The sequence below is a fragment of the Oreochromis niloticus genome, linkage group LG17, assembly GCF_001858045.2.
Source record: "Oreochromis niloticus isolate F11D_XX linkage group LG17, O_niloticus_UMD_NMBU, whole genome shotgun sequence".
NCBI lineage: Eukaryota > Metazoa > Chordata > Actinopteri > Cichliformes > Cichlidae > Oreochromis > Oreochromis niloticus.
Window position 1 is genome coordinate 19,820,748 of NC_031981.2, and position 26,114 is coordinate 19,846,861.

General features: G+C 39.1%; 1 protein-coding gene and 1 long non-coding RNA gene across 2 annotated transcripts; one reads left to right on the top strand and one right to left on the bottom strand.

The window, feature by feature from the left end:
* Positions 1-5,177: 5,177 nt before the first annotated feature.
* ifng1 (interferon gamma 1) lies at positions 5,178-10,000 on the bottom strand. Its single transcript, NM_001287402.1, has 4 exons — positions 9,881-10,000; positions 8,561-8,629; positions 6,180-6,467; positions 5,178-5,321 (listed from the first exon to the last, which is right to left on the bottom strand). Exons 1-4 carry the CDS (start codon positions 9,998-10,000, stop codon positions 5,178-5,180), a joined length of 621 nt encoding a protein of 206 aa, NP_001274331.1.
* A 13,816-nt stretch (positions 10,001-23,816) lies between these two features.
* On the top strand, positions 23,817-25,204 carry LOC112842616 (uncharacterized). The gene is made up of 3 exons (XR_003214471.1): positions 23,817-24,156; positions 24,591-24,650; positions 25,143-25,204. It is a non-coding gene; the product is annotated as an uncharacterized LOC112842616 (long non-coding RNA).
* Positions 25,205-26,114: the final 910 nt, after the last annotated feature.

The window sequence follows — 26,114 nt, forward strand, 5'->3', positions numbered from 1 at the left end:
ATTTTCCATTGTTATACCTCTCTGACCTGTCTTCCCCATGTGATGTTTTTGTGTAATGTATGTATGGTCAGAGGGTAAGATGGCGCCGCCATTGTGTGCAATAGGTCGGCAGCCTTATGAAATTTCCCCTTGTGGGACTAATAAAGGTATATCAAAGATAAAACAAATGAAGTGCAAAAAGTCTAAAATGATTCACTCCACCAGCAGCTCCTCCAGCTGCCAAATATGGACTTTTTCACACTTTAAAAATGGAAAGTTTACTCAAGTAAAATTGTCTTAGAGGTTGTGACTATGCTGCTCAAAAAACTTAATGTGTTTTAATCATATTAGAGCATCATGTCAGTTAAACCTCTGAGATATTGATTCAGTTAGAGGCAACTGACATCTGTTCCCTCCAGATCTTTTCTTATTTTTCCCTAGTTGTGCATTTGGTTAGGGTCAGTGTCACTACTGGTAGCATGAGGAGAGTTGCACAGGTAGTCCAACTCCTCCAGGATGGCATATCAGTAAGTGCCAACAGGTTTGTGGTCTCTCAGCACAGTTTTAAGAGCATGGAGGAGATTTCAGGATACAGGCAGTTACTCTAGTAGAGCTGGACTCATCAGCAGGACCTGTATCTGCTTCTTTGTGCAAGGAGGAACAGGATGACGAATGACAGAGCTCAAAATGACTTCCAGCAGTCCACTGGTGTGAATATCTTTGACCAAACAATCAGAAACAGACTTCATGAGGGTGGCCTGAGGGCCCGACATCCTCTAGTGAGCACTGTGCTCAGTGCCTGGCACTGTGAAGCCTGACTGGTATTTGCCAAAGAACGACGTTGTCAGACATGCATGCAAACTTGTATGAGTACCATTTTGAGTTGCTGCAATGAAATTTCAGCAAAATGGACTAACCTTTGATTTTCAGGGTGTCTTTATCGACCCGTATGTGGGTCAAAAACTATAATTCCAAAAAAACAATGTGGCATTCTTTCATTCCAAAACCTTACCCAGTCCATATCAGTATGGATACCCAGAGTTATTTTTTCCCCCATTTTTGTTCCTTTAATTTTTTTGCCCAGTGTATTTCACTAAGATAAGATGTGTCTGAGTGCCCCAAATAATGTATAGGTTTTGTCCTTTTTGTGCCAGTTTGTTGTTGAATCAAAATAAACTGCAATCTTGTGAAAAGAGAGTGAGATCTCACATGACTCCATGTAGCCTGACTCTACAGGCCTCATTTTGCATATCAAATGTTAAAATTCATGACAATACAAGTCGAAAAAGATAACAAACAAGTATAGCTTATTTAGAAGGGTTGCCAGGAGAAGGCTCTTCTCTCCAAAAAGAGCATGGCAGCATGGGTTAGGTTTGCAAAGCTGCACCTGAAACAACCGCAAAACCTCTGGAACAATGTCCATAATGCATAGCACCTCGTTTGCAGAAAACCAAACAGCATATCAGCACAAACACCTCATACCAACTGTCAGCACGGTGGTAAAGGGGTGATGATTTAGGCTTGTTCTGCAGCCACAGTACCTGGGAACCTTGTAGTCACTGAGCCAACCATGTACTCCTCTGCATACCAAAGTATTCTAGTCAAATGCAATGTTAGGTGTAACGTGTTCCAAAAACAGTTGATTGGCATTCTTCTCTTTTATGCCTTCCCCATACTTCTACAGCCAGTCTTGTACATACATTTCACTGTGCATTAGAATAGAATAGAATAGAATAGAATAGAATAGAATAGAATAGAATAGAATAGAATAATCCTTTAATTGTCCCACAAGGGGAAATTTGGTTGTATCAGCAGCAAAAACACACATATACAAACAGAACAGGACACAGAACAGAAAACAATTTTTACATATTTACATCATGGACAATAGTTACCAAAGCATCTCTGAGCTCGTCCTGCCAGTTATTAAAATTAGAGTACAGGTAAGTGGCAAACCCAGGTTGTAGTGTGCAAACAGAGCAGGATACTGAACAATGTTTAAATAGTTAAGAATATTTAGAATAATTAGAAAAGTGCAGATTGTGTATTGTACCTGTGCATTAAAAAGTAGACATGTAACTTCCAATAAGTTAGTGTATATATAAACCGAGAAAAGTAATGTGCAAGTTATAACAGTAGAAGTTGTTACAGCACTGATGTAAACAGTTTGTTGGGAGCAGTTTTGATTGTACAGTCTGACAGCTTCTATAATATACTTCTATAATTGTGAATGTGACAAATACAGTTGGGTGAGTGTTGTTACGTGTTATCATTACTTGTTTTGTTTTTTTGTTTTCTTTTATGTCATTGCCACAGCTTATTCTTTTGGGTTTTGGTGAAACTTGGTTTCCTCTTGGTTTGGTGTTGGTTTGGGGCGTTTTGGTTTTCCTTTGCTTTGAGGAAACTTTTGGTTCTCGTCTTTGGTGCTCAGGTTGGAGTTTTGGCACAGTAGTGTGGTGTCTTTGTTTTCTAGATGTAGGCCTGTCCAACATTTGCGATGAGCTCTGATGATTATCACGGAGCGACCTTTGGAGTTGCACTTGGGTGTTATCAAACATCCAACCCCACTCTTCCTGCAGTATTAGATACTGCATGCATTTACCAGTATAGCTTTATATACCAACTATAGATTAGTGAACATTTTGCTCCAAACACCAGTTTGTCACTTTACCATTTAAGCCTCCTCTTACCAGCAGTTTTCTTTCACCCTTAAACCCTTCTCCTGGATCCAGGGCTGATAGGGAGACGGAACCTGAGAGTGAAAACTGAAACTGAATGAACCAAAACTGGTTTTATGAGGCTGATTCAGAAAACAAATAATCCAAAATCAAACCAACAGAAGTCCAAAGCTGTAATGTGAATCGTCAAATGAAACAGTCACAGAGACAAAGACCAAGGGGAAGGACCGGACTATTTATACACTAATGATGTAATCAGGGAGAGTATCGCGACACAGCTGAAACAAATTTAGCCTATGCGGAAGTAAAACTAAATGTAAAACACCTGAGGTACCAAAATAAAACAGGAAACGGACAACAAACATCACCAAAAAACAAGAGAATTCAACGAGAGGGGAACTCACAGGAGGATGAGAAGGAGCGGACTAAATAAAACTCCATAACCACAAACTGGAACTGAAACATAATCAGGACTGTGAATGGAAATACAGAAACATGAGCTAAACATGGGGGATGGATAAACTCTATAAATACACACAACCAGAACAAAAGGCTTGGTAAACTGAGTAAATAAAACTTATAAAACAAACAAAACTAAAAGCTACCAAACAGATAAAATAAACAATTCTACGTTTCATAAACTCAAAACTGGAACAGAATTTTTTGGGTTCATTTCCTCTTAATTTATTCCCGATGTCACGGCGATTATTAGCTGATGCAGCTGACCTGGGCCTTCCACGCTATTCATCGAGTTACATGGAATCATCTGTGCAGCAGAAAGAGACGATGTATGAGGATAGGAAGATCAACATCAACGTGACTCACATTTCATTTTACTTTGAGAAGTTACCGCCTGCCATTGATAATGAAACTTCTTTTTTTTAAGATTGGTCTGTCTGTGGGCAGGCACGCCAGTCTCACAGAAGTTCATTAACTCGTCACAAAATAAATGAATCAGTCATTTCGTGTTCATCTTATTCTTTCGTATCAGTGAATACAAATTTGTAAGTAATGCATTTAAATAGGTAATATATTTCTTATATGTATATATCTATATCTATACATATACATATATATACATATATATAGATATAGAGATATATATGTATATGTATATTTTAGAGAAACTGGGCAGGGAAATGTTTTTTTAGACCTAACCTGCTTTGGTGCTTAAACTTCAGAGAAATGATGTGCAAAAAACTGAGACATGCATGACTTTAGCTCTGTGGCGTGAGCCGACTCGCTCCTCCGCCTCCTCTCCACTGATAAAAAGTCATGTTCAGGGACAAAATAATAATAAAGTAAAAATTTGTGTTCAGCAACAGGAATCAGTAGATTAAAAGTCATAAAAGTTCCTATAAATTCTCCATCACACCTTTCCTTCCTCGTGATGTTTTACATCCAGGTGTGGGACAAGTGTTTTTTGGAAAACCAAAATCTTTACAACCAAGAACTTAAATCTACAAGAAACTGCACATGAGCCATAATCAGCGTCATTCTGTTTTATTCAGGTGCATTTGCCAATCAATAAATTAATAATAAATAATCAACAATCAACAACTTAAATACAAAATAAATAAAGAAAACTACAATATGTCAGTAAAAATAAAAAAAATCCTGAAGGTTTTAGTACTTCAACTACAAAGTAATTAAAGTACTACAGTACTGAACCTGACTGTTCAGAGGAATAGTAGTACACTGAAGTACTTTGTACTGTAAACATCATCACCATCAGCTCTCATTGGCACTGCAGTGGAGAAGCTAGGTCAGGGTTCCCATTGAGACAAAAAATCAACTTATAGAATACAATCACGTGAAAACGTCATTAAATCTGTCACGTAAACGGGATTTCACACATTTACTTTGCATAAATGTAATTCCTCAACACGAGGTTCAAAATGTGATAAATCTGGAAAACTACCTATCAGTAATTATCAGTCAGTCCGGAACCGCCCATTTCTCCACTGCAGGCCAATCTCAGTGCAACAAGAGGGAGTTTCACTCAGAAAGAATTCAGGGGTTTTTAACTTTAAAAAAAAATACAAGAAAAAAAATGTCCTAAATTTACAAAATATTCAGTAAAAAATAAACTCTAACCACTATTAAACATATCTTTGTTTTGTGGGTTTTTAATACTGTGAAGTTTTTAAAACAGACAAAAAACAACATTAAATCAAGTATTTCCACTGGGTGAAACTCCATGTTGAAAACAATTAGGTATAATCTCTGGATCCTTCAGTGAAAATATTCCACAGGATCAAACTTTTATGCTGGTTTCAAGTATCACACACCAAACTTTATATAAAAATATTTTTCCAAGACTACGATCTTATAAGGCTTAGGCTGCTGGTTCACTCTTAATTTAAATATAAATATAGATGAAAATTTTCAATAGAATAGAAAATCCTAACAACTAGACACACTGGTTTCAGTTTGAGAATCTTTTGGTCTTGTATAATTTAAACATCCTGCATCCTTTTTATTTACTGTTATTGCTCTTTATGCCCTTTAGGTCGCCTTTTAAACTCTGGGGCGACCTTTAGCCTTTGTTTGCCTCCGCCGTCTGCGTCTCCTCTGGATCTTGATTTCGGGGAGTGAGCTCGCCTCTTCGTACAGCTGTGGCAGCTGCCAAAGTGCTTTGCTCTGAACGATGTGGTCATTCATCTACAGGAGAGAGAGAGAGACAAAGGCAAGTTTGACATTAATGATGATGATCACACAGTTACAGAGAGGACCTTTGTTAACATTCAGCACAATGAAATCAACATTTAAAACCCTTCCATAATGTAAGACCTTTGTGAGCTTTCAGAATAACTAAGGCACACCCGTGGTGTAAGCATCACAAATTTAAGACCCGCAAAAAACACATTATTTTAAGCCCTATATAATACCTTATTTCAAGTCTCACCTAGGCCCTAAATTAACTTTCTCTCTGCCTTTTCTTTTCCTAGTTTCTATTTAAATCCTTTGTGGATGCTGCTATAAGGGTTATTAAACCTCATAATATCCTGCAGGTCACCGATGACTAATCTAAGGTTAGGATATGATTTCTCTCTTTTTGTCTGTTTTAAACCAAATGCAAAAGTCTTTAACACAAAAACTGTATTGCCAAAATGGATGAGACCTGATCTGAAATGTCACATTGTCTATATTCTCAAAAACTGCCTGTTTTTCACTAAAACAAAACCCCAGATGGGCAGCCAGGGACTTGCTCTGGATGTTCAGAGGGTAAGCTTTCCAAAGACATTTGTAGGACCCAGGCATTTGTTCTTAAATATGAATTTGGGACTTATATCAGCCCTCAATAAGGTTGGTCAAATCTTTCCAAGTCTAACTTTTAAGGCTTTACATAAGCCATTCATACGGGCTGCCCAACCCATCCTGAGGCTTATTGTGAGCTCCTCTTAATCACTGCACAATCCTCAACATAGGCTTTACAGAAACCTCACTGTTGGGTTTACATAAGTCCTAAGTCATAAGTTAAGGCTTTCACAGCCAAGAAGCAATCAGAGTGCTCTCTACCTTGATATCTCTGAGGGTCTCCAATCCCTGCAGAAGTTTCTCCTGCTCATGGTAGCGGTGTTTCTTCAGCTCCTGGACCTTCTTCAGGATGTAATTCAGCTCTGATCTGACATCTGTGCCTGGTAGCGAGCCTGAGTTGTTGGTGCTGCTGGAGGCGGCGGTGATGGCCGAGCCAGGTTGCGCGTTGCTCCCGGTGATCTGGGGACTCGGAGTGGGCAGTTGTTTCAACATGTGGCCAAGCAGCTTTTCGTACGACTCCAAAACACCACCCATGAAGATCAACTTGGTCTGAGAAAGAGAAACAGAGAGGTAATGACATGAAAGTACAAATGGCTTATGTTTGTTTAATATGAATATATATGGTTGTGCAAATATGGCTTTGAAAATGCCAGAAAATGCTGAATTTCGCAGATTTTGGGGACTCGGGTACCAAAAGCCAAAAATCTGAAACAACGCAGAATGCATTTGTAGTAAATAAACCTACAGAAAAACTGAGATGTGAGGACAAGGTTGCTTCACAAACATTACAACCTTAGGTGCTAAAAACGTTTCACACAATGGAAAAAACTCTGTGGTTTCCCACACAACAGTTAAGCTTACAGAGAAGGCCTTAAAGGGGAATACCACTCATTGACTGCTGTTAAACCTGAATGTCATATCCATGCACTTTTAACAGGACTGAAACTACTAGTTTGGATGTAAGAAATGAGAGTTTGTGGCTCAATGTTTGACCTAGTGTTTGTTTTCAATTTGGTCTATTCACTTACACTTGTTGAAAAATCTGTGGTAATTTCTGGTGACAACCAAAAACCTTTCATGTCAGAAGCAACAAAAGCTGTGGGATCCCTGACAAAACTCTATCAGTGGCACCATCAAGAGTGTTTTTAAAGAGCTTTAAAACCTGAGAGAGGCAACAGCACGATGAACTGACCGGACCGAAGCAAGCTAAAAGGTGTAAGACGTTTCCTTCGAATGAGAGGGGGCAAATGGCGTTAAAGCTCAGATGAGTCATTAGATATCTCTAAAATATATGAAATGCAACACTGGGGTAGGTGTGGTGGTAAAGAAACCTCTAAATAGGAAAACCTGGTGGGTTGCCATAAAGTTCATGCAAAATACCACCCTCCATACAACTCCTATATGCCAGCCTCCCCCCCCCTGCATACCACCATGTGTTAAGCTATAATAGAAACTTATCTTGACTTTGAATTTCCAACTCTTATGACTAACCTGTCAAAATGTTTCTGAGTGCTGGAAGATATTGCTGGTTATAGGAGGTGGTGACCACAGTTAATCTACTTGAACATTTCAGTTTTAGAAAGGCGCTGATACTTTTCTTCTTTTACTAGCAATATCTTTAACTGTTCCTCAAGAGGCAGTGCAACAAAATTTCCATTGTTTTGCTTCAAGTTTTCTCCATTTTTTTTCTTTTTTCTTGTTTGCTGTTGACTGCTTTAATTCACAGTTTTAGTTACTTTACAATAATATCAATGAGACTTTTAATAATTAGTTAGAAGATAAACATCCTCAAAAAACGTTCCTTTTTATTCCAAATTTGCAGAAGCTTCAACCTGAACCTGATAGCCATCTAACCACACAGAACTTCAAACAGAGTGACATAAAAAAACTGCCGACCAGAGCTCTTCAGTCTGTGCTCCCTTGGCTTGATGTCAGTACTTGAAACCAACCATGAAACGGCCTTGTAAGTGATGTTGGTGAAAAGTGAAAGTTTGATCGGGAGACTGAGAATAGCTGCAGAAAGGTGGCATCCTGCAGAGCCAGCAAAGTGAAGGGAAAACCCACAAAAACCTCAACTTAAAATGAAACATAAAACCTGGAAATACCAGCTGGCTGCTGACTCAGGGAGTGCCTGTTAGCCAAAGATGGAGGAGCTCAACAGGAGGTTTGCCTCCATCGAGTATCCTGACTCTTTCCAGAGTTCAGAAATTCACCTGCTAACAGCTTTAAAGATGCCTGATTACCAATCAGTGTCTTCACTCTTTCATAGACATGCAAAAGCCAAAGTGAAAAAGGTGGTTTTATTATCTTTACACCATCTGGAAATCCACTTTAGTGATGATGATGCCAAAGACACTGGGTGGATGAATATAAATAGTTCCTCATTTCTTTGTGTAGGGATGGAGTACAGCATGGTTTCCAGTATTAATACTGAGCTTTAGACTAAGCTACCTTGATGCTTACCACGTGGACCTTAAGCCACACGTGTGTATCCTAAATTCTGTCTATCCATTTGAGGTTATAGTAAGGCCATAGTTAGAGCAAAACTCTCATTTGCCACAAGAAACCTTTTCTTTGAATTGCATGGACATTTTACATTTTGTGGACAAACAATGCGTTCCCATTAATCACATGAATCTTACCTCGATTTTTTTGTTCTGGTCACTAGGAAATACGGGTTTCCCATTAAATCTTTCCTGGTTTGAAATTTTCTGCAAAAGACACAAAAACAGATGTTTTCAGTTCATGTTTGACATTAATAATGAATAATAACTGTATTGGGTTTTATCTCAGCTCACAAACGTGGTCAAACATGGTTTGAACTGGAGCAGAAAATAAGGTGAAAGGAATCACTAACTTATAAAAGTTTTTCAGTTTTAGTTTTTTAAAGGAAACCAATAATTCTGCCAAGCTGTTGTTAATAAAACCCCGATTGGCTGACTGGAGAGAGCAACTGCTCATTTACTTTGCTTCATATATAAAAAAACCCAGCATTTTAAAACTGATTCGGAATTTCACTGGAAGCCACTCACGGGAAGCCTGCTAGCCGGTTGCTAGCAGGTTAGCTGCTATATTCAGAACCAATAACAGAAGTAAAGGAAAAAGGTGAAATATAATGATTATTGGACTAAAAGATCCGAGATTAAATTGGAATTTGATCTGAAACTGATAACTGAAGATTAAAACTTTAGAAAGCGTACGAACGGTGCGTTTAAAGCCGGTCGGCCATACTGTGTCTGATGTCAAATATGGAGACTGTAAAGAAATTGAGAAATTTGTCTGAAAAAGACAAAAACATTTTAAAAGTGTTTTTTTTTCTGACAGTGATAAACATGAGAAGGCCAATATTCCAACAGCAGTTATAAAAGACAGCGTGAGTTCAGCTGTTTCTGTGTTCAGAGCTTTCTATCATTTCTGGTGCCTTCAAGGACTGTCTGTCATGAAGTTTAAAGGATTGTTAAGAACTTCTGCCAAACAGCAATGAAAAACTAAACAAATTACAAAAACAAGCTGCTAAAACAGGAAAATAATAAGCCCTTTTTGGGGTGGGGGTTGGGGGTTCAATGAGCACATGCATAGCTATTTTGCTGAAAAATTTGATGGTGCATTCAAGGACACTCCCACATCTGTGATGTGACTCTGTCTCATCCTTGAATCCACCATTCCAGGAAGTGTCCCTGCTCGCCTCTGCATCACCACATGAAACATGATATCATTCACATAAAGTTTCGTATGTAAGATGCTCCAGGCTGGGTGTGTAGTATTTAGCGCCTCGCGGGTTAAAATGGTCCTTTAACCACACACTTACGTGGAAATTTAAAAAGGCATCTTTGCGCATGTGTGTGTGTGTTTGTGGTAAGAGCATCACTGTGACAAACAGGAGGAAACAGAAAGTCTGTAGAGCTGCACAGTCTAGTATTATTGAAGTACTAAGTAGCAGTTGAAGTGCAGTGAATACTCACATAGTGCTGCAACAGCCTATGGATGGTCAAGTTCATCTCTGCTGGGATGTGGGATCCTCTGACCTGGCAGGCAAAAAGCCAGAGGCACAGACAGACTGCTGCCCTCACTGTGGTAGCCATCCTATCTCTGTTCGTATTACCCCTGAGTGTAGTTGAGTCTTCGGTTTGATTCCCAATCCGGGTTGAGCGTTTTCAATTTGAGAACGGATTCTGGCTGAGCAGTGTCCTCCCTGACTGAGTGACTGATGATCTGACTGACAGTGCCTGTCTTACCCTGAAGTTGGCTCGAACTGTTTGACTTGTCATGAAAGCTTTTATTTATAACTCTGCGAGAGAGAGAGAGGCAAAGTGGCAGAGTGACATAGACATGCACTCAGAGGGAGAGAGAGAGAGAGATGCAGCGATGATCTAGGTGTGAAAATGTGGTTGGTGTAGTTTCCTTTAAATCAACAACTTCATAGAAGAGGGTGAGGGGTCGGCTTCCCACTCATGCATATCATACCCAAATCATCTGCTCACTGCAGAATTTTGCGTCTCCCAGCTGTTTTATTAAAATTTGTGCTTTTGCTGGTCAGACTTGAAGTTGCAGAGGGGTCTAATAGTTTGCATTAGACCTCTCATAATTGCATTAACCTCTCAAAGCGTGCACTGAGGTTCGAGGAGCAATGACTGGAAAGCACGCTGCGTGAAAGAGTGAGGTGGCACCCTGTGTCGGAAACCATTAGATCCAGCGATTCCGTTACGGAAATCATTACACCTCCATTGAATCCACTGCATCTGGGATTTCACAGCCACCTCTGACGGTTTCTGATCGCGGGCCATGCATGTGCCACGTCGTGCTGATAAACCTATCCATCGATCTATTAGTGTTGGGTACAGATTCATAGTTTGATCTAATAAAAGCCTGTGAGGTCATCACATTTGAGGAGTCAGACTAAAATTTTCTCCAAATTTTGGCAGTCATGGCACAAAGAAAGTAATAGTTCTAAGTGGTTTATAATTAGGACAAGGGTTGTTCTTCAGTAATATTCACCTGACCTGATAAACTGTTTGGAGCTAAGAATCTTAACTTATTTTGTATATGCTCACTAGTGGGGTCAAAAGCTGAATGAGGCCTGATCTGCAAGGAAACATTTGCTGGGATGCTCAGAGTGTGACTGAGATAATACCGACCCCTCATCCTCCGTGGTAGGGTTGGGTTAGGCAGCTGGTGACTGGGTAGATTTTACAAGACTAAAATATCTCCACATAGAAAAACATTTACACATTCATTTGTTCACTGTAACTCCATTTGATTTAATAATCAGTTCAAATGGCTTTCAGCCCCATGAGGTCCACGTCATGATTGGTAACAACTTCCGCCCAAATCGGACTGTTTTCTTTTTGTTTATTTTTATTTTTTAAATGATTTTTTTTTATTTTTTTAAAAACTCATAACAGTTAGAGTTAATTTATTTTCTCACTTTGCACTAAGTTCCCAGATTATTAAAGCAGGGGGAGCTCCAACTACTGGGTGGATGATTTCATTGTTCCAAAATTAAGACACTGGCTAGCTCGTGTCATCATGCAGCTTCCTCCTTTGCCTTTATTTTATTCTGTTTTATGGTCTGTTTTTATTTTAACACGTTTAATCAAATTTTAGGGTCTATTAGACTTCTAATTTATTCTCTTCCATCCAAAGTTCTAGGTTAAAGTTACTAATGAAAGTGAGAGGATAGACTGTGGGATCAGAGTCAGGGTTAGGGTCATCATCAGTGATGGCACTGACAGAAAACAACAGTCCTGGTAATGCTGTGATATCACCTACGCGTTGGGAATCACAACAGTTGAAAGCTGATCCATTGCGTGCATGGCCTTTGTATGATGGTGGAATATATGTGCCTCTTGTTGCTGACTGGGTAACACCTCTGTGACACATCTGCCAAACACGCACCTCAAAACCCGTTTCCCGTTTTTGCACATCGTTTCAATGAAACTGGTTCTTCAGGACAGAAACCAAAGCGACGCATTGCACAGATTGAAGTTGCTGCTGGATTGGTTGTGTCTCATGTTTTATTGAAAACTCTAAAACTTTTGATGGTGTATATTTCTACAGAGGCCTGCTGAGGCACAAATAAAGCCTGCAGGAACTCGACTATCGTCATCCTGCAATAAGTTGTAAGAACTTGGATCCTTCTATCATTTAAACGGCACTCATCGTTTTTTATAGCAAAGATTTTCTGTTTAGTTTCTTTTTTAACTTTTAATTGTGGATGTGCATGACATTCACTGTGGTGCTACTGAAAGATGTCCAAGCATACATGGAAATACAGAACATTAGGCAAAAAATGAGTAGAATTCTAATGTGACTGAAAGTCAATATTTCGTATTAAACCTTTATTCTTCACCCTGAACTCTTAGGTTTTCCTAAGCTGTAGACACTCACTCCATCAGATGTGTTGCCACTGACTTTCAGTCCACTCCTTAGTCTAATTTGGCATTCTTAGGCCTTTCTCCCTGTTTCCTTTCTTTACAAATGGCTTCTTCACAGCACCCCATTCACTTAGACCATTCTGATGAGATTTCAGTGAACATTAAATGAATTAACTAAATGGTCAGATAGTGTTCACCTGCTGTAGCTAGCTTAGTAAGCCTACAACCACTTCCTTTTCTTCAATTTGTCCAGTTTCCTCAAATTTTTAAGGATGCACTGCACACCATGCTAAGATATGCCAAGTTTCTGTTACAGTAGCTGAAATAACGCCAAATTCAACACTTCTCCACATTTGCACCTGAGACCTTGTAACACTAAAGAGTCACATGACACCAAAATGGAAAATGGCTAATTGGGTACAGTTTGGACATTATCACTTTGTACTCACTTTTGTTGCCCGCAGTTTAGGCTTTAATGGCTGTGTGTTGAGTTATTTTGAGGTGACAGCAATTTTACACTGTTATTCAAGCTGTACACTGACTACTTTACATTGTATCAAAGTGTCTTATCTTCAGTGTTGTCCCATGAAAAGATATATTAAAATATTTACAAAAATGTGAGGGGTGTACTCATTTTTGAGAGCTATACTGCATGTTAATACACAACACTGGTTCTTCCTTTGAGTTAGGAATCCTTTTTAGGCTCAAATGATTCATAGGTCAGTGTGAAGTGGCTTAACAAACACGAAATTTCCTCTGACAAGTGTCAGCTATAAGGACAGCCAATATTAAAGAAAAATGTTAAAAGATCTTCTTGAAAGTTGGCAAACATTGTTCAAGACCAAAATTACAAGAAAGCTGGCCTCTTTGAAAGTAAATCTAAAGAAGTAATGAGTGGCTTAAGCCTTTTGCACAGTACTCACAGTACTTTAAAAGTGTATTTTTTTCTGGAAATCAAGTTAAAAAGTGCTGGGAGGTTGTTTTTTTTAATGGGATAGAAAATGTTCAGAATATCAGGAAATCTTTTCAATCTATGAACTGATAATTAAAATTAGTTATAGCGCCAAATCACAACAACGGTAGCCTCAAGGCACTTTATATTGTAAGGTAGACCTGGGTCTGAGGACCCAGGGTCCATAAGCAGTATAAACGCTTATTATAATGTGTTTTAGCTGCACTGTGCTGCTGTTCTGTGTCCACGTTTGTATGTAGGGAGGTGTGTGTGTATGTGCAGCTGTTTCTTGTAGGCCAAGTGACAGGCACCTTCAGGCCTGGTGGGTGTGGCCCTGTTAGGGGACTGGCCACACCTGAAGACCATTGCCACACACCTGCTGCTGATCAGGCTCACTGGAGGAGCTATTTAAGAGAATGATGGAGCTCCCAACAGTGCAGGATTGTTGCATGAGACTTCCCGTCAGTTCCCCAGCTTGTTTGTTTATGAGTGTGTGCTTACCAGTGAAATTGATGGTACTAATGGCTGCCTCTGTTTTCCCAGGAGAATTGTGGGACTGAGAGGACAGCGGGCACGGAGTACAAACACTGGGAGAAGACATGGAGTGGAAGTCGGGAACACACGGGGATTTATTGTTTTGTATTATTTACGTCACTTTAAATAAACTCATTGCGTGCATTGAAGAGTCCTGCATTTAGGTCCTCCTTCCCACATCCCCACGGTCTGCCAGCCATGACAATAGGTGCCTGAAGAACAAATACTCAATGCATCACGGGACTCCCCCAGCAGTCTACACCTGTTGCAGCATAACTAAGGGAGGATCTGTCTCCCAAATCCAAACTGGAAGCTGGTTTCATAGAAGAGGGGCCTGAAAACTGAAGGCTCTCCCTCCCATTCTACTTTTAAATACTCTAGGAACAACAAGTGAGCCTGCAGTGTGAGAGCAAAGTGCTCTAATGGGGTGGTGTTATTTTTTAATTAACTTTTTGTAGCTTTATTGGAGAAACTATTTATAGATGTTACTTCTTAATTTTGTTCATTTTATAGGATTTGTTGACAATAAACAAGTGTAAAGTGTAGAAGTAAATTTAGATGTCATTTGATACACAAAGAGGTGTTTATGAGGGTTATAGAGCTAGTTATGTACCCATTTGCTGGTTACATGTTTTGATATTTACATGTTTAAACATCTGAATGTTTACACATGCACTTTCAAAGCAGTAATAAGTATGCGTTGAATCTGCCTAGTTGGTTTCCCTGCATTTTTATAGGATTAGTATAGGATTTCCTGGCTTCTGAGTGGCCACTGAACTATTATGAGGCCAGAGATTCCAAACCACAAAGCAAACCCTCATGTTACACAAGATATAAAATATCACCAGACTTGTATTTTGAAACATCTGCATGCTGTTAAGACCCAGAATGGCCTACGTTCTGTCAGTGCAGCAGTTTATATCAGTTAAAATTACATGATAATGAAGATAATTAACCACTCAATAGCAATGCACATGTGAGTAGTCTTAAGTACACTAAATGTATTGCAGCCGAGAGTGTGTGAAAATCAGTTGGCAAGCAGAGTATTGCAAATAGAATAACAGTAAATAAAGAGTAGCAGGAAAAAAAATCTTTGGCAACTGGGACACTCAAGCAACTAAAAGAGACTGCTAAATTACACTGCAAATTTTAATTTCACTTAATTTTTCCCATAAATACAAAACGGCAATTCAAAGTAAAAATTATCCTGGACAAGCCCCCAATTACACTGCAACCCAGCTCATAGACGACAAAGTAAAGCAATTACAGACATGATAATTTATGATATAACTGCGGTTTACGTTATTCTCCATGATGACCCCAACCCTAATGTGGATGAGAATATGTAAGGGGTTTTTTCCTGTTACAAAAATAGTTCTTACAGAAATGCATCAAAAACTCTCCGTGTTTTTCCAATAAAGTTGTTTTGGGCTATGAAGCTCTGATAATGACTTAGTCTTCACAGGGTTAAAGGCTTTACTCAAAAATTAAAGACAGACAATTATGATTAATAGGATTTCAAATCTAAGTAAAATGCAATAGAATTGGCAACCATGTGAGGATGCTGATCTCCCAAAAGCAAAAGATTACTCACTACACAAACCTCCATTTTTACATTGAAGACAATGAAGCCCTGGAATTTCCTCGAAAGACCTCGAAGAGTTCACAGTTTGTTTGCAAAGAAATAGCAGATAAAGACTTAGAAAGCTGAAAATAATATAAGTATCAAAATTTTAATTTGAAATAAATAAATTCATTATTCCAAGCTGGACCCTTCCTGGTTACCTCCGAAAGGAGAATTACCTCTTAGATATCATGAAAGCTGTGAGATTTTTTTTTTAGGAATAGTCAGGAATAATCACCTCTGTTAAGATAAGTTTGTGTCTGAAGATTCATTGAAAAACTTAGGAAGGCTACTATTGTTGAAAATGTCTGTACAAGCTAATGTGATGCTATGTTTTCATATTGCAGCTGTATATCAGCCCTTGATTGCTTATAAACTCGAAAATCTGTAAAAACCTGAAGCATTGTATTTTATTATACAGAGCAATGGACAATAGAGAAGCGGATGTCAGGTAAGATGATGAAAGGAAACTATGTCATTCTAGGTGTGAAGGCCTCTATTGAGTAATCAGAATAGTGAGCAGTTCCCCATTCAGTTTAAAGGAAACAGACGTGATGTAAGGGGTTTCTTGTTAGCTCCACGCCCGTTCATGCAAATATATTTATTCTTTGGTAGTAGCAACACTGAAAATATTAGTGCAGCATGCAGTGTGTGGAAAAAACCCTGTTGAAATTTATATCAAGTGAAACCAACGAAAATAAGGTGTGACCACAGAAGGGTCTGACCTTCAGAGAAAAAGATTTACTGTAAATGAGGAAAGAGGTCTTCGTGGAAAAAATGCATTCTGCCATTCCATTAGTTAAAAAAGACTTCAGTTTGCAAAATTATGTTTATTCTTGTTGTTATTATGATGATATCTCTATAGCTCAACATCTAAAATTCCTTAGTGTCTGTGTTGCACCAACTAATATAACACTCATGCAAAGAAAAAAACAACAAAAAATAGAGTTTTATTGTACACCCCAGTGTTGCTATGCCAGCAAACCCTTTTCCAATGTTTCTTTAGCCCAGATTAACCTGCAGGACTTTCTGAAGGCCCCTGTAATGTGTTTCCTGCCATGGAAGAAAAATGCAACCCAAAGTAGTGGTTTCAGAAGAAATGGTCACAGATGATGAGTTAGAAAAAAAGATGATATGGAAATGATTTAAAAGACAATTATTCTGCATTCTTACCTGTGATAAGACAGATACACAGAGGTGGGTTTTACTCATAGTCTATTCTACTTATACTCTAAATAGAAAAAAAATACAACTTTAACAATCAAGACCTTTTTTTCAATCCAATTTAATGTAATCTCAGAGCAGTTTTCCCAACAGGAAATTCTGTGTAAATTTTGCAGCACAGAATTCATAGCTAAACATAGTGCATGAAATACAACCAATGCAAGTGGTGAAAGTCCTGAAAGTGCAAATTTCTGCAACTTCTGTCACCTTTGTTAACACAGGAAGAGCTAAAGCGAGTAAGAAGCAACCTTTGTCCTGATCTAAAGCGACTGCCAGTGTGAGGCTGAGTTCAGATGAGGCCCCCGAGGTCTGCAGGAGGGAGACAAAGAAATGCAGGAAACAGGAAGACAGACAGGAAAGCAGACAGGTACGCTTTAGTGATTGCATTTCAGGTGTGATATGATGTGGGTATCCCCTAGCCTCGTGCGTAGACAGAAACAAGGTCTGGGGTTTCACAGTTAGAAGTTTGTCTCAGTTTTAAAGAAGTCATTGCAGATTCTTATCAAGCATCAGTCCGCATTTAAATGATCGTCAATGATGAATTTCTATTGAAATTGAATTCAATAGAATTGGATTTCTCAATTCAATTCCCAAGAAAGGTCTTAAGTTTTGAAAGCTTTGGGCTTTAAAGTTAAAACTTATTGTAAAGTTTTATGTTTTTCTGATCCAGTAAAACATTTTCAATTCATAAAAAGCCATAAAACTTGCTTTATTGACCCCAATATTGTAATTATTTATTATAAAACTTAAAAATGTCACATCCAGCTTTGTATTGTTAATCTTTTAAAAAATATAAAATCTGTGCATATAGTCCTTAGTACTCCCAGTGGTTTAGTAGCTTGCAAAACCATTTTTAGCAGCAATATGCCAAGGTGATGATTTCCTGTGTGATTTAATCAGTTTTTCACATTGATGTGTTGGCCCACTCTTCTTTACACCATGGCTTCAGTTCACTGTGTTTTGTGGTTCAGGTTCACGTCTGGACTTTGACTGGGCTATTGCTGGCCCTCTGAAGACCCAGTTTCAGCCCAGCTTTAGCTGTGTTATAGATGGCCTCACATGTGACTCTAGAACACCGTGAGGTTCCTAAATGAGCAGCCCTCCACCACTGTGATGACACTTGGTATGAGGTGTTTGTGCTGATATGCTGTGTTTGGTTTTCTCCGAGCATGGTGAAGTGCATTGTGTCCTTCTTCACTTTGGTCTCATCTGTCCAAAAAGACATTGTTCCAGAAGTCTTGTGATTTGTTGAGATGTAACTTTGCAAACCTAAACTGTGCTGCCCCCAATCAAACCATACTTGCTCAGTTATGGGGGAAACTAGTTTTGTAGCAGGCTGTAAGCAAGTTTATATTTTTTTTGTCCGCTCACCCCCAACCAGTCATGGTAAATGGCCAGCCCTTGCTGAGCCTGGTTCTGCTGGAGTTTTCTTCCTATTAAAAGGGATCTCCAAAAGTTGAATCTGTTCATCTGGACGTAGCGTTTTGTGGGAGAAACGTTTCGTCACTCATCCAAGTGACTTCTTCAGTCTCAGCTGACTGCAGGTTTCCCCAAACCTTATAAACAGTACATTTGCATAATGACTGAAACCAGCCCACTGAGGAACAATGGGCTGTGAGGTCAGTTCCTTAATCATAATTATGCAAATTCCCATGACCCAATGGTCATGGGAATTTGCATCAACAATCACTGACCAAAACCCACTGATCAAAGAACACTGATCAATGGCCATGAGTACCATTCACAGAGAGTTGGGGAATGGCTGCAATCACAGCATTGTAAGATGGCGAAAGATGTACTGTTTATAAGGTTTGGGGAAACCTGCAGTCAGCTGAGACTGAAGAAGTCACTTGGATGAGTGACGAAACGTTTCTCCCACAAAACGCTATGTCCAGATGAACAGATTCAACTTTTGGAGATTTACTTTCCTGGATGATTGAGAATGCATCAAGACCTATTAAAAGGGAGTTTTTCCTTCCTCATATGGGGTAATATGAGTGTTGGGGTTTTCTCTGTTTTCTTTGTGTTACTATAGGGTCTTTACCTTATAACATAAAGCGCCTTGAGCCTATTGAAGCTTTACAAAAACAAAGCCTTCCAAACTGTTGCTGCAATTTAGCGCTATATAAATACAGTTGAATTGAAAGTTCAGCTCCATTTTAACATGATAATCTGTGGAAATAGAGTCACTTTTGTAGCCAGCCTTAAGTGGACATAAAAGAACTGCAGGTGTCATTGACTCCCATGTCAAAATAGCCAACTTAAGCGCTCAAACTACAAGACCTATTTTTGATCTCTAAATCTAATAATTGTTTTATTAAAAGTTATGCAAGGAGATATTTATTTTAAAACTCAGCATTTATCATATGAAGTGTATTTTTAGGGATTATGACACTGAGTGGGTGCTGCTGTGTCTTGCTCAAGGTTTAGTTGTGCTTAAAGATGTTCTAAAGAGGCAACGTTTCAGTTGATTAAATTTAGTTTTCCGCTGTTTTCAGCTCCCCATTTATTAACAAAGCAAATTAAAAATAAATCTTGTTAATCAAGCTGACTAGCTAAATGCAGCATTAGCTGCATGTGCTTGGTTGACACTCTCTTCCAAATATGGTCACGTGTGTTTTCATAAGAAGAGAAAAAAGACAGGACATGGATGAAATGCAAATCCAAAGAGTCAAAACAGTAGTCCATAAAACTGTGTGGTTTTAATGATTGCGATTGCGACATCCATCTTTTATATACAGTTTGTGATTTTCCCCTAAATAAAGAAAATTTTTGTTCAGGCTAGTATGAGTGGTCAGGACCACGTGTGAATCTTACTTTCACGGAGAAAGTGTTTTTTATATGTTTGTGTGTGAAAGGTTATGTACAGAGTGGTCTGCAGCTCAGGACAGGACTGCCCACTGACTCAGAAGGTGCGAACACAGGCTGAATCTTCCAAGCTTGCCTTTGTCCACATTCATCTAACACACGATGATTCAGAGTTTCTAAACTCTGGAGAAACCTGGACCTTTTTTTCTTCTGTCATCATCACATTTTCTCTTGTAAGAAAAGTCCCATCTCTCGGGTTGGGTTTAGGGGTAACCCCTTCACGCGTCACACAGGACACCACAATGCCAAAACTGGTGGCACCTCAGTCCAGAAGGAAGAGCGAGTGTACTGTGAATATATATTCCTTTTCCTCAAAAGGTTGAGGCCCACAGATGCTGTTTTCACACCTTCACTCATTTATTTGAAATATCATGTGGACACCCAAAAGTTTCTACGTATTTCATTAATGTGGGGTTAAATTTGGGGTGGAGTGGGGGGAATGCCGTGGGTTACACACTATTACTTCATACAATAACCCACACAACCATAAACCACAGGGCTGCCAGAAGATGAATGAAAGTTCCTTACTGGTGTTATGCTTAAAGTTTTCAACTACACATAGAAAAGAGAAGTAAAGTTTTTTTTATTTCACACCAACATGTAGTTGCAAGTGCCGACTGCACTGAGATCAGCTAATGAGAACCAAAGCGTCATTATGACTTCATGTTGAAGCTGTGGCTGTCTGAATTGAATAGATGCTTGCTTCTTCTTTTTTTTATCATTTATTTTTGTTAGTATCCTAACTTTCTTCTGCTTTATATCCAGTGTTTTTATTTGCAGTTAAGAACAAACTCAATAAAATTATAAGAATGTTAAGTAATCAACTTGCTAGCAACCAAAGGAATCAGATCAGTTCAATTCAATTTCATTTATATAGCACCAATCACAACTGTTGCCTCAAAGTGTTTTATATTGTCATATAAAGACCATACAGTATTAGAAAGAAACCCCAACAAGTAAATGACCCCGCATGAGTAAGCACTTGGCAACAGTGGGAAGGAAAAACTCTCTTTTACCAGACAGGAAGAAAACTCCAGCAGAACCAGGCTCAGGGAGGGGCAGCTATCTGCCATGAACGTTTGGGGGTGAGGGGTGGGAGACAGGACAAAGAAAATTTGTGGAAGAGAGCTAGAGATTAATAATGACCAGTGTTGGGACTAACGCGTTATTAAGTAACGCGTTACAGTAACTACGTTATTATTGTGGTAACGAGCACGGTAACTAGTTATTATGCCAAAACCAGGAACGCGTTACTCCTTACTGGGATTTAGATAGGCTCGTTACTCGTTACTTCGTGTGGTGGATATTGCGGAGCTTCCGCAGATTCAATAACATTAGCAAGTGGTGGAGGCCAGCAGGTGGATGAAGGAAAAGGGAGGCAAGAGGAGAGACCCGAAGCGGCCGCTGGTCCGCGTGTCAGGTGAACTGAACTTCAGGTAAGAAGTTATGACCTGCAGTCTATCCGGGTCAGATATAAACCAAGTTTAGGTGGAGTTTATTTTCGGTATGCTGACATTTTCGTACTGCGTGCTAGCTAGCATGACGGAGTTTCTATACAGCTGGGTGGGTGCTATGTTACTGATGTTGAACTTTATTTTGTTCATACGGTTAATTATTAGAGTTGCCAACCGTCCCGTAAAAAACAGAATCGTCTGGTATTCAGAGAAAATATTACGCGTTTCGTACTGAGGTGAAAAGGAACACAGTTTGTCCCGGACTTCAGCTACAATGAAAAAGACACAAAGCTGAAGCTGCACAGCTGCCTCTTCTTCTCTCATTCTCTCCTCTCCTGTTTCTACTTCAATCATAAAACTGATCAATGATCAGCTGATCGGCTTTTCTCTCTTGTTTGTTTATCGCCCACTTTGCGCCAGAAAGAGGAAACCAGCGGATGTCGCGTTAAACAACAGCAGCACGTTTAAGCTTGATCAGCTGTTGTTAGAATTTATTTAATATTAATTTCTAGTATCAGCTGATGTTTGCTGGAGCCACAGCTGTAAAGCTGCTGGTCATGATATCGGTTTGGTTATCTGGTGAGAGGGAAACATGCAGATGAAACCAGGAGATGTCCTTACTGAATCATCAGAGCTGAACAGGTGATGGAGAAACAGGTTTACCTTTTAGGTGACATGAATGAGTTGAAGGGAAGTTATGAACTGTTTCTGAGAGACAAATAACACCAGGATCCTTTTCTACGTAGCTGACAGCTGGTAACTGTGCAGGGGCGGATCTAGCAAAGTGATGCCAGGGGGCCAGGTAGGGCATTAACAGGGAAAGGGGGGCACAAGGAAATACTTTTCTTTATTATTCTCATTTAAAATGTCTCACTTTAAAAAAAATAATTATCTGAGTCTTACAACAAACAATTGATAGATTGATACATATATACCATCAGAACAGTGTACATCACTGTCACAACAGTGTTTGTTTTCATTCAAAGGCTTTATGATTTTTCCTATAATGGTGGGCCGGTCTCTAGTCAAAATGCCCGGGACGATTTTTTTGTCCCAGTCCAGCTCTGTATGCAGCTCATCTGCAGTCTGGTGTTACCTACATCTTCCTATTCAGAAGGCAGAATTTCCAAGTTCTGAGTACAATCAAAAGCACCACGACTGCAGTTTTTGTGTTGGATGTAAAAAGCAGACTAGAATCATGGCGACGGTCAACGACGGTCCAGGCGTGGGATTTCTCTCGTGGAAATGTGCACATTATTTTTTCCTTTCTGTTGGTAGGTGGCACAGTGCACTTGTGGCAAGTAAGCAAGCTAGAAGACTGGCAATCTGGCTGGGTATCCAGTTACAGAAGCAACACATTAACAAGAGAATTCTGAGTAAAACCAAAGTTACTTTCCCTAGTAACTAGTTACTCTGAAAGTAACGAGTAACTTGAAGTAACTGAGTTACTTTTTTAGAGAAGTAACTAGTAATGTAACTAAGTTACTAATTTAAAGTAACTTACCCAACACTGATAATGACTAATGATTCAATGCAGAGAGGTGTATAAACACACAGTGAGTGAAAAAAGGGGAGTGAAGAAGAAACACTCAATGACTCACCTGATCCAGCTGTAACTATATGCTTTAGCAAAAAAGAAAGTTTTAAGCCTAATCTTAAAAGTAGAGTGTCTGTCTCCCGAATCCAAACTGGAAGCTGATTCCACAGAAGAGGGGCCTGAAAACTGAAGGCACTGCCTGCCATTCTACTTTTAAATACTCTAGGAACAACAAGTAAGCCTGCAGTCTTACAAGGTCTTTAAATCTGATAGGAGAAATATGCTCTCTCCTTCTAGTCCCTGTCAGTACTCTTGCTGCAGTATTTTGGATTAACTGAAGGCTTTTCGGGGAGTTTTTAGAACTTCCTGATAATAGAGAATTACAGTAATCCAGCCTGGAAGTAATAAATGCATGAACTGGTTTGTCAGTATCACTCTGAGACAAGATGCAAATGGAAGAAAACAGTCCTACATATTTGTTTAATATGTGGTCAAAATGACTCCAAGGTGCCTTACAGTGTTACTGGAGGCCGAGGTGATGCCATCCAGGGTAAGCATTTGGTCAGATACCCCATTCCTAAGATTTTTAGGGTGAGTACAATAACCTCACTTTTATCTGAGTTTAAAAACAAAAAGTTAGAGGTCAATTCCATTCTACTGACTTGTTATTGAGGTGAGGGTGAGGTGTTCCGGGCATGTCCCACTGGGAGGAGGCCCCGGGGCAGACCCAGGACGCGCTGGAGAGATTATATCTCTCGGCTGGCCTGGGAACGCCTTGGTGTTCCCCCGGATGAGCTGGAGGAGGTGGCTGGGGAGAGGGAGGTCTGGGCTTCTCTGCTTAGGCTGCTGCCCCCGCGACCCGACTTCGGATAAAGCGGATGAGGATGGATGGATGGATGGATGGATGGATGGATGACTTGTTATTGTCAGGGTACCTATCAGTCTCTTAATTAAGTCAACAAAAGGTACATTTCATAACTGAAGTGTATAATTTGTCATCAACCTGGCAACCAAAAAGAAGTTTAAAAAATAGCAACAGTTGTATTTTAGCTCTTTTGAGCCATGATTTTTTAAAAATCTAAACCTAGAGTAACAAGGTTTAGATAAAAAAGAAAGAAAAAGATTTTGAGTTCCAGTGTTGAAATATTTTCCAACTATCATCTCTTGCGTGAAATGTGAAATTACATGGAAATGACGTCACTGCCCGTCCCTTCAGTCTCAACATGTGAAATTTTTAACCCTCTGAAAGTGGAAAATATAAATTTTTCGTACATGGACACAAGTCAGTAAATGTGAGATCACGCTGAGGTAAAGAAAAAAAAATGGGGAACTTTGTGTTCAGGAACATGAATGTCTTGGAACGAAAGACCTTTCACACCTTCTGATGTAAGTAGTGAAACAAGTCAAGGTGATATGAGGTGTGTTTTTGTATTATTATGAAATATCTGTCTGTAAAGTCATGACCTTTGTGTTGTGGTTGTGTTTATGTGACAGTTCTCACAAAGACAGTAATATAACAAAGCTAGTAACATAACTTGGGCTGCATAGATGGTCACTTTCAGTCTTTGATTAATGAATGTTTTAATTAACCTGTGAACTAACTCTCATTTACTTTGACTCAGCAGATTTTCCTCCTTGTAGGTGTGAAAATCTGTGACCGACTAAACTGAGGTTTGTAAAATATGTATTTGTTATTAGTGTGCAGGTAGGTAGGTGTGAATGACTATGCTCAGAGTTTAACCGCTGATCCTTCCTGCGATTCTTCATGACATCATCAGGTGGAGGGAAATTCCCTGTGTGATTGGTTCAGAGATGGAGAATACACCATGATGTCTCAGGAAACACATAAGCGTATTTCCATTTAGAAAATTTCTTTGTCCTCTTCCAATATCTCGAGTACCACTTGCTTTTTTCTTCGCCTTATCCGTTATTTCCTTTTTTTTTATTGTTCTGTTTCTTCCTTGAAAGAATTTGTTTGTTTTTAATGGTTATTTTTATATGAAGCTGCAGAAACAGAAGTACATGTAACATTCCACATTTATTTCTGGACAACCAAAAGTTTGTAGACACCCCAATGTAAATACATATTTTTGTGTGTTTTCCAGTCTTTTAGCTCCAGTAAAGAGAACAATTGATGCTACAGTTATTCCTGTGAATCTAAACAGGTAAATATGAATCTTTAAATCCAATCTTTTATTAGTTTTAAATAAATAGTATAAATTAGAGATTGTATAGCGTGTAATTGTGGGCAGTTATGTCCTGTACACTCCCACATCATTAACATGTGTCACTAGTGAAACCTCCCATTCAGACAAGTCTCACACATATTACACAATCTTTTCACTTTTACACATTTTGTTCTCAAGTTAAATAACTGAATCAGGCTTACGAGCTCCGGCTCCGGTGTAACAAACTGAGATGATCCTGCACGGGGAAACTTATTACCGCGACCGTGCAGAGTTTGGGGTTTCCTTCATTGAATACGTTCCACTTGTTTCACTACCACCTCAGAAATAGTGACTGAATTTAGACGCATCTTTTGAGTTTATTGAGAGATTTTCCATCCAAGGGCACTTCCCTTCACGTATGGACCACTTTAAGTGCGGATGGTATTTTTAGGTCATGGACTAATTAAACTCACTCTGCATTTTCTGCAGAATTCAACAAAGTGACGCTTCTGTTCTGCTCTAGCCTCAGTAGTGGGGCTAACATTTTTAGATCACTAACGTCATCAAACACAATGAAGCACCAACAAAAAAATTACCAAGATTATTTGGACATGTGCACAGGAGCGACAGTGGATATACTGGACAAAAGATGTTGAACATGGAGCTGCCAAGCAGAAGGAAAAAAGAAAGACCACAGAGGAGGATAATGGATGTAGTAAAGACCCAGTTTAGGATTTTAAAGTTGCTCTCTCCACACACTTTCACCAAGATGACTTTTAAAGAAACTGTCATACAATATGTGTAATAAATATATAGTATCACAATGGATCAAGTACAAAGAAAATTAAAGATGACCCAAAATTGAGCCCTGTGGAACCCCAGGTGTGACTGCTGAGAAGAAACTGGTTCAGGATAGAGAAGTTCTGAAGTTCTGAGAAGTTCTAACTGAATTAAAACTTTCTGACAGTCGAGATGGGAGTTTTCAAAAATATATTTTAACTATGGACCAAATAAACAGACTTCAGGTAAATATCTACATGAGCATTTAAGACTTTAACTATCTCAACTTCTGCAAACTCCTGCAGTTAGTTTTGTTTGAGCCATGTGCTCATTCCAGAAACTCAGATGTTACATTTTAAACGATCTTGTACATTTTGCCATTACAGTTTTTCTTTTCAAAGATTTTTCATTTGGGTGCTCCAAACAGGTGAGATGGTAACTAAACCCAAGCTTTACCTCTAATCTTATTTTTTTTCTCCTCTCCAGCAGTGTAGCAATTAGAATTGTTGTCAGAAGGCCAAAAAGTGATTCACTTTCACAAGTTGAGCATTATAGCATTTGCTATAATGGTCCACCCTATAGTCATATTTTATTAGGATTTTTTTATTTTGAGTAATTACAACAACAACGGACAAGACCAGGGGACAGAATACAAGAAGAGGAAAGAAAGTAAATGACCTG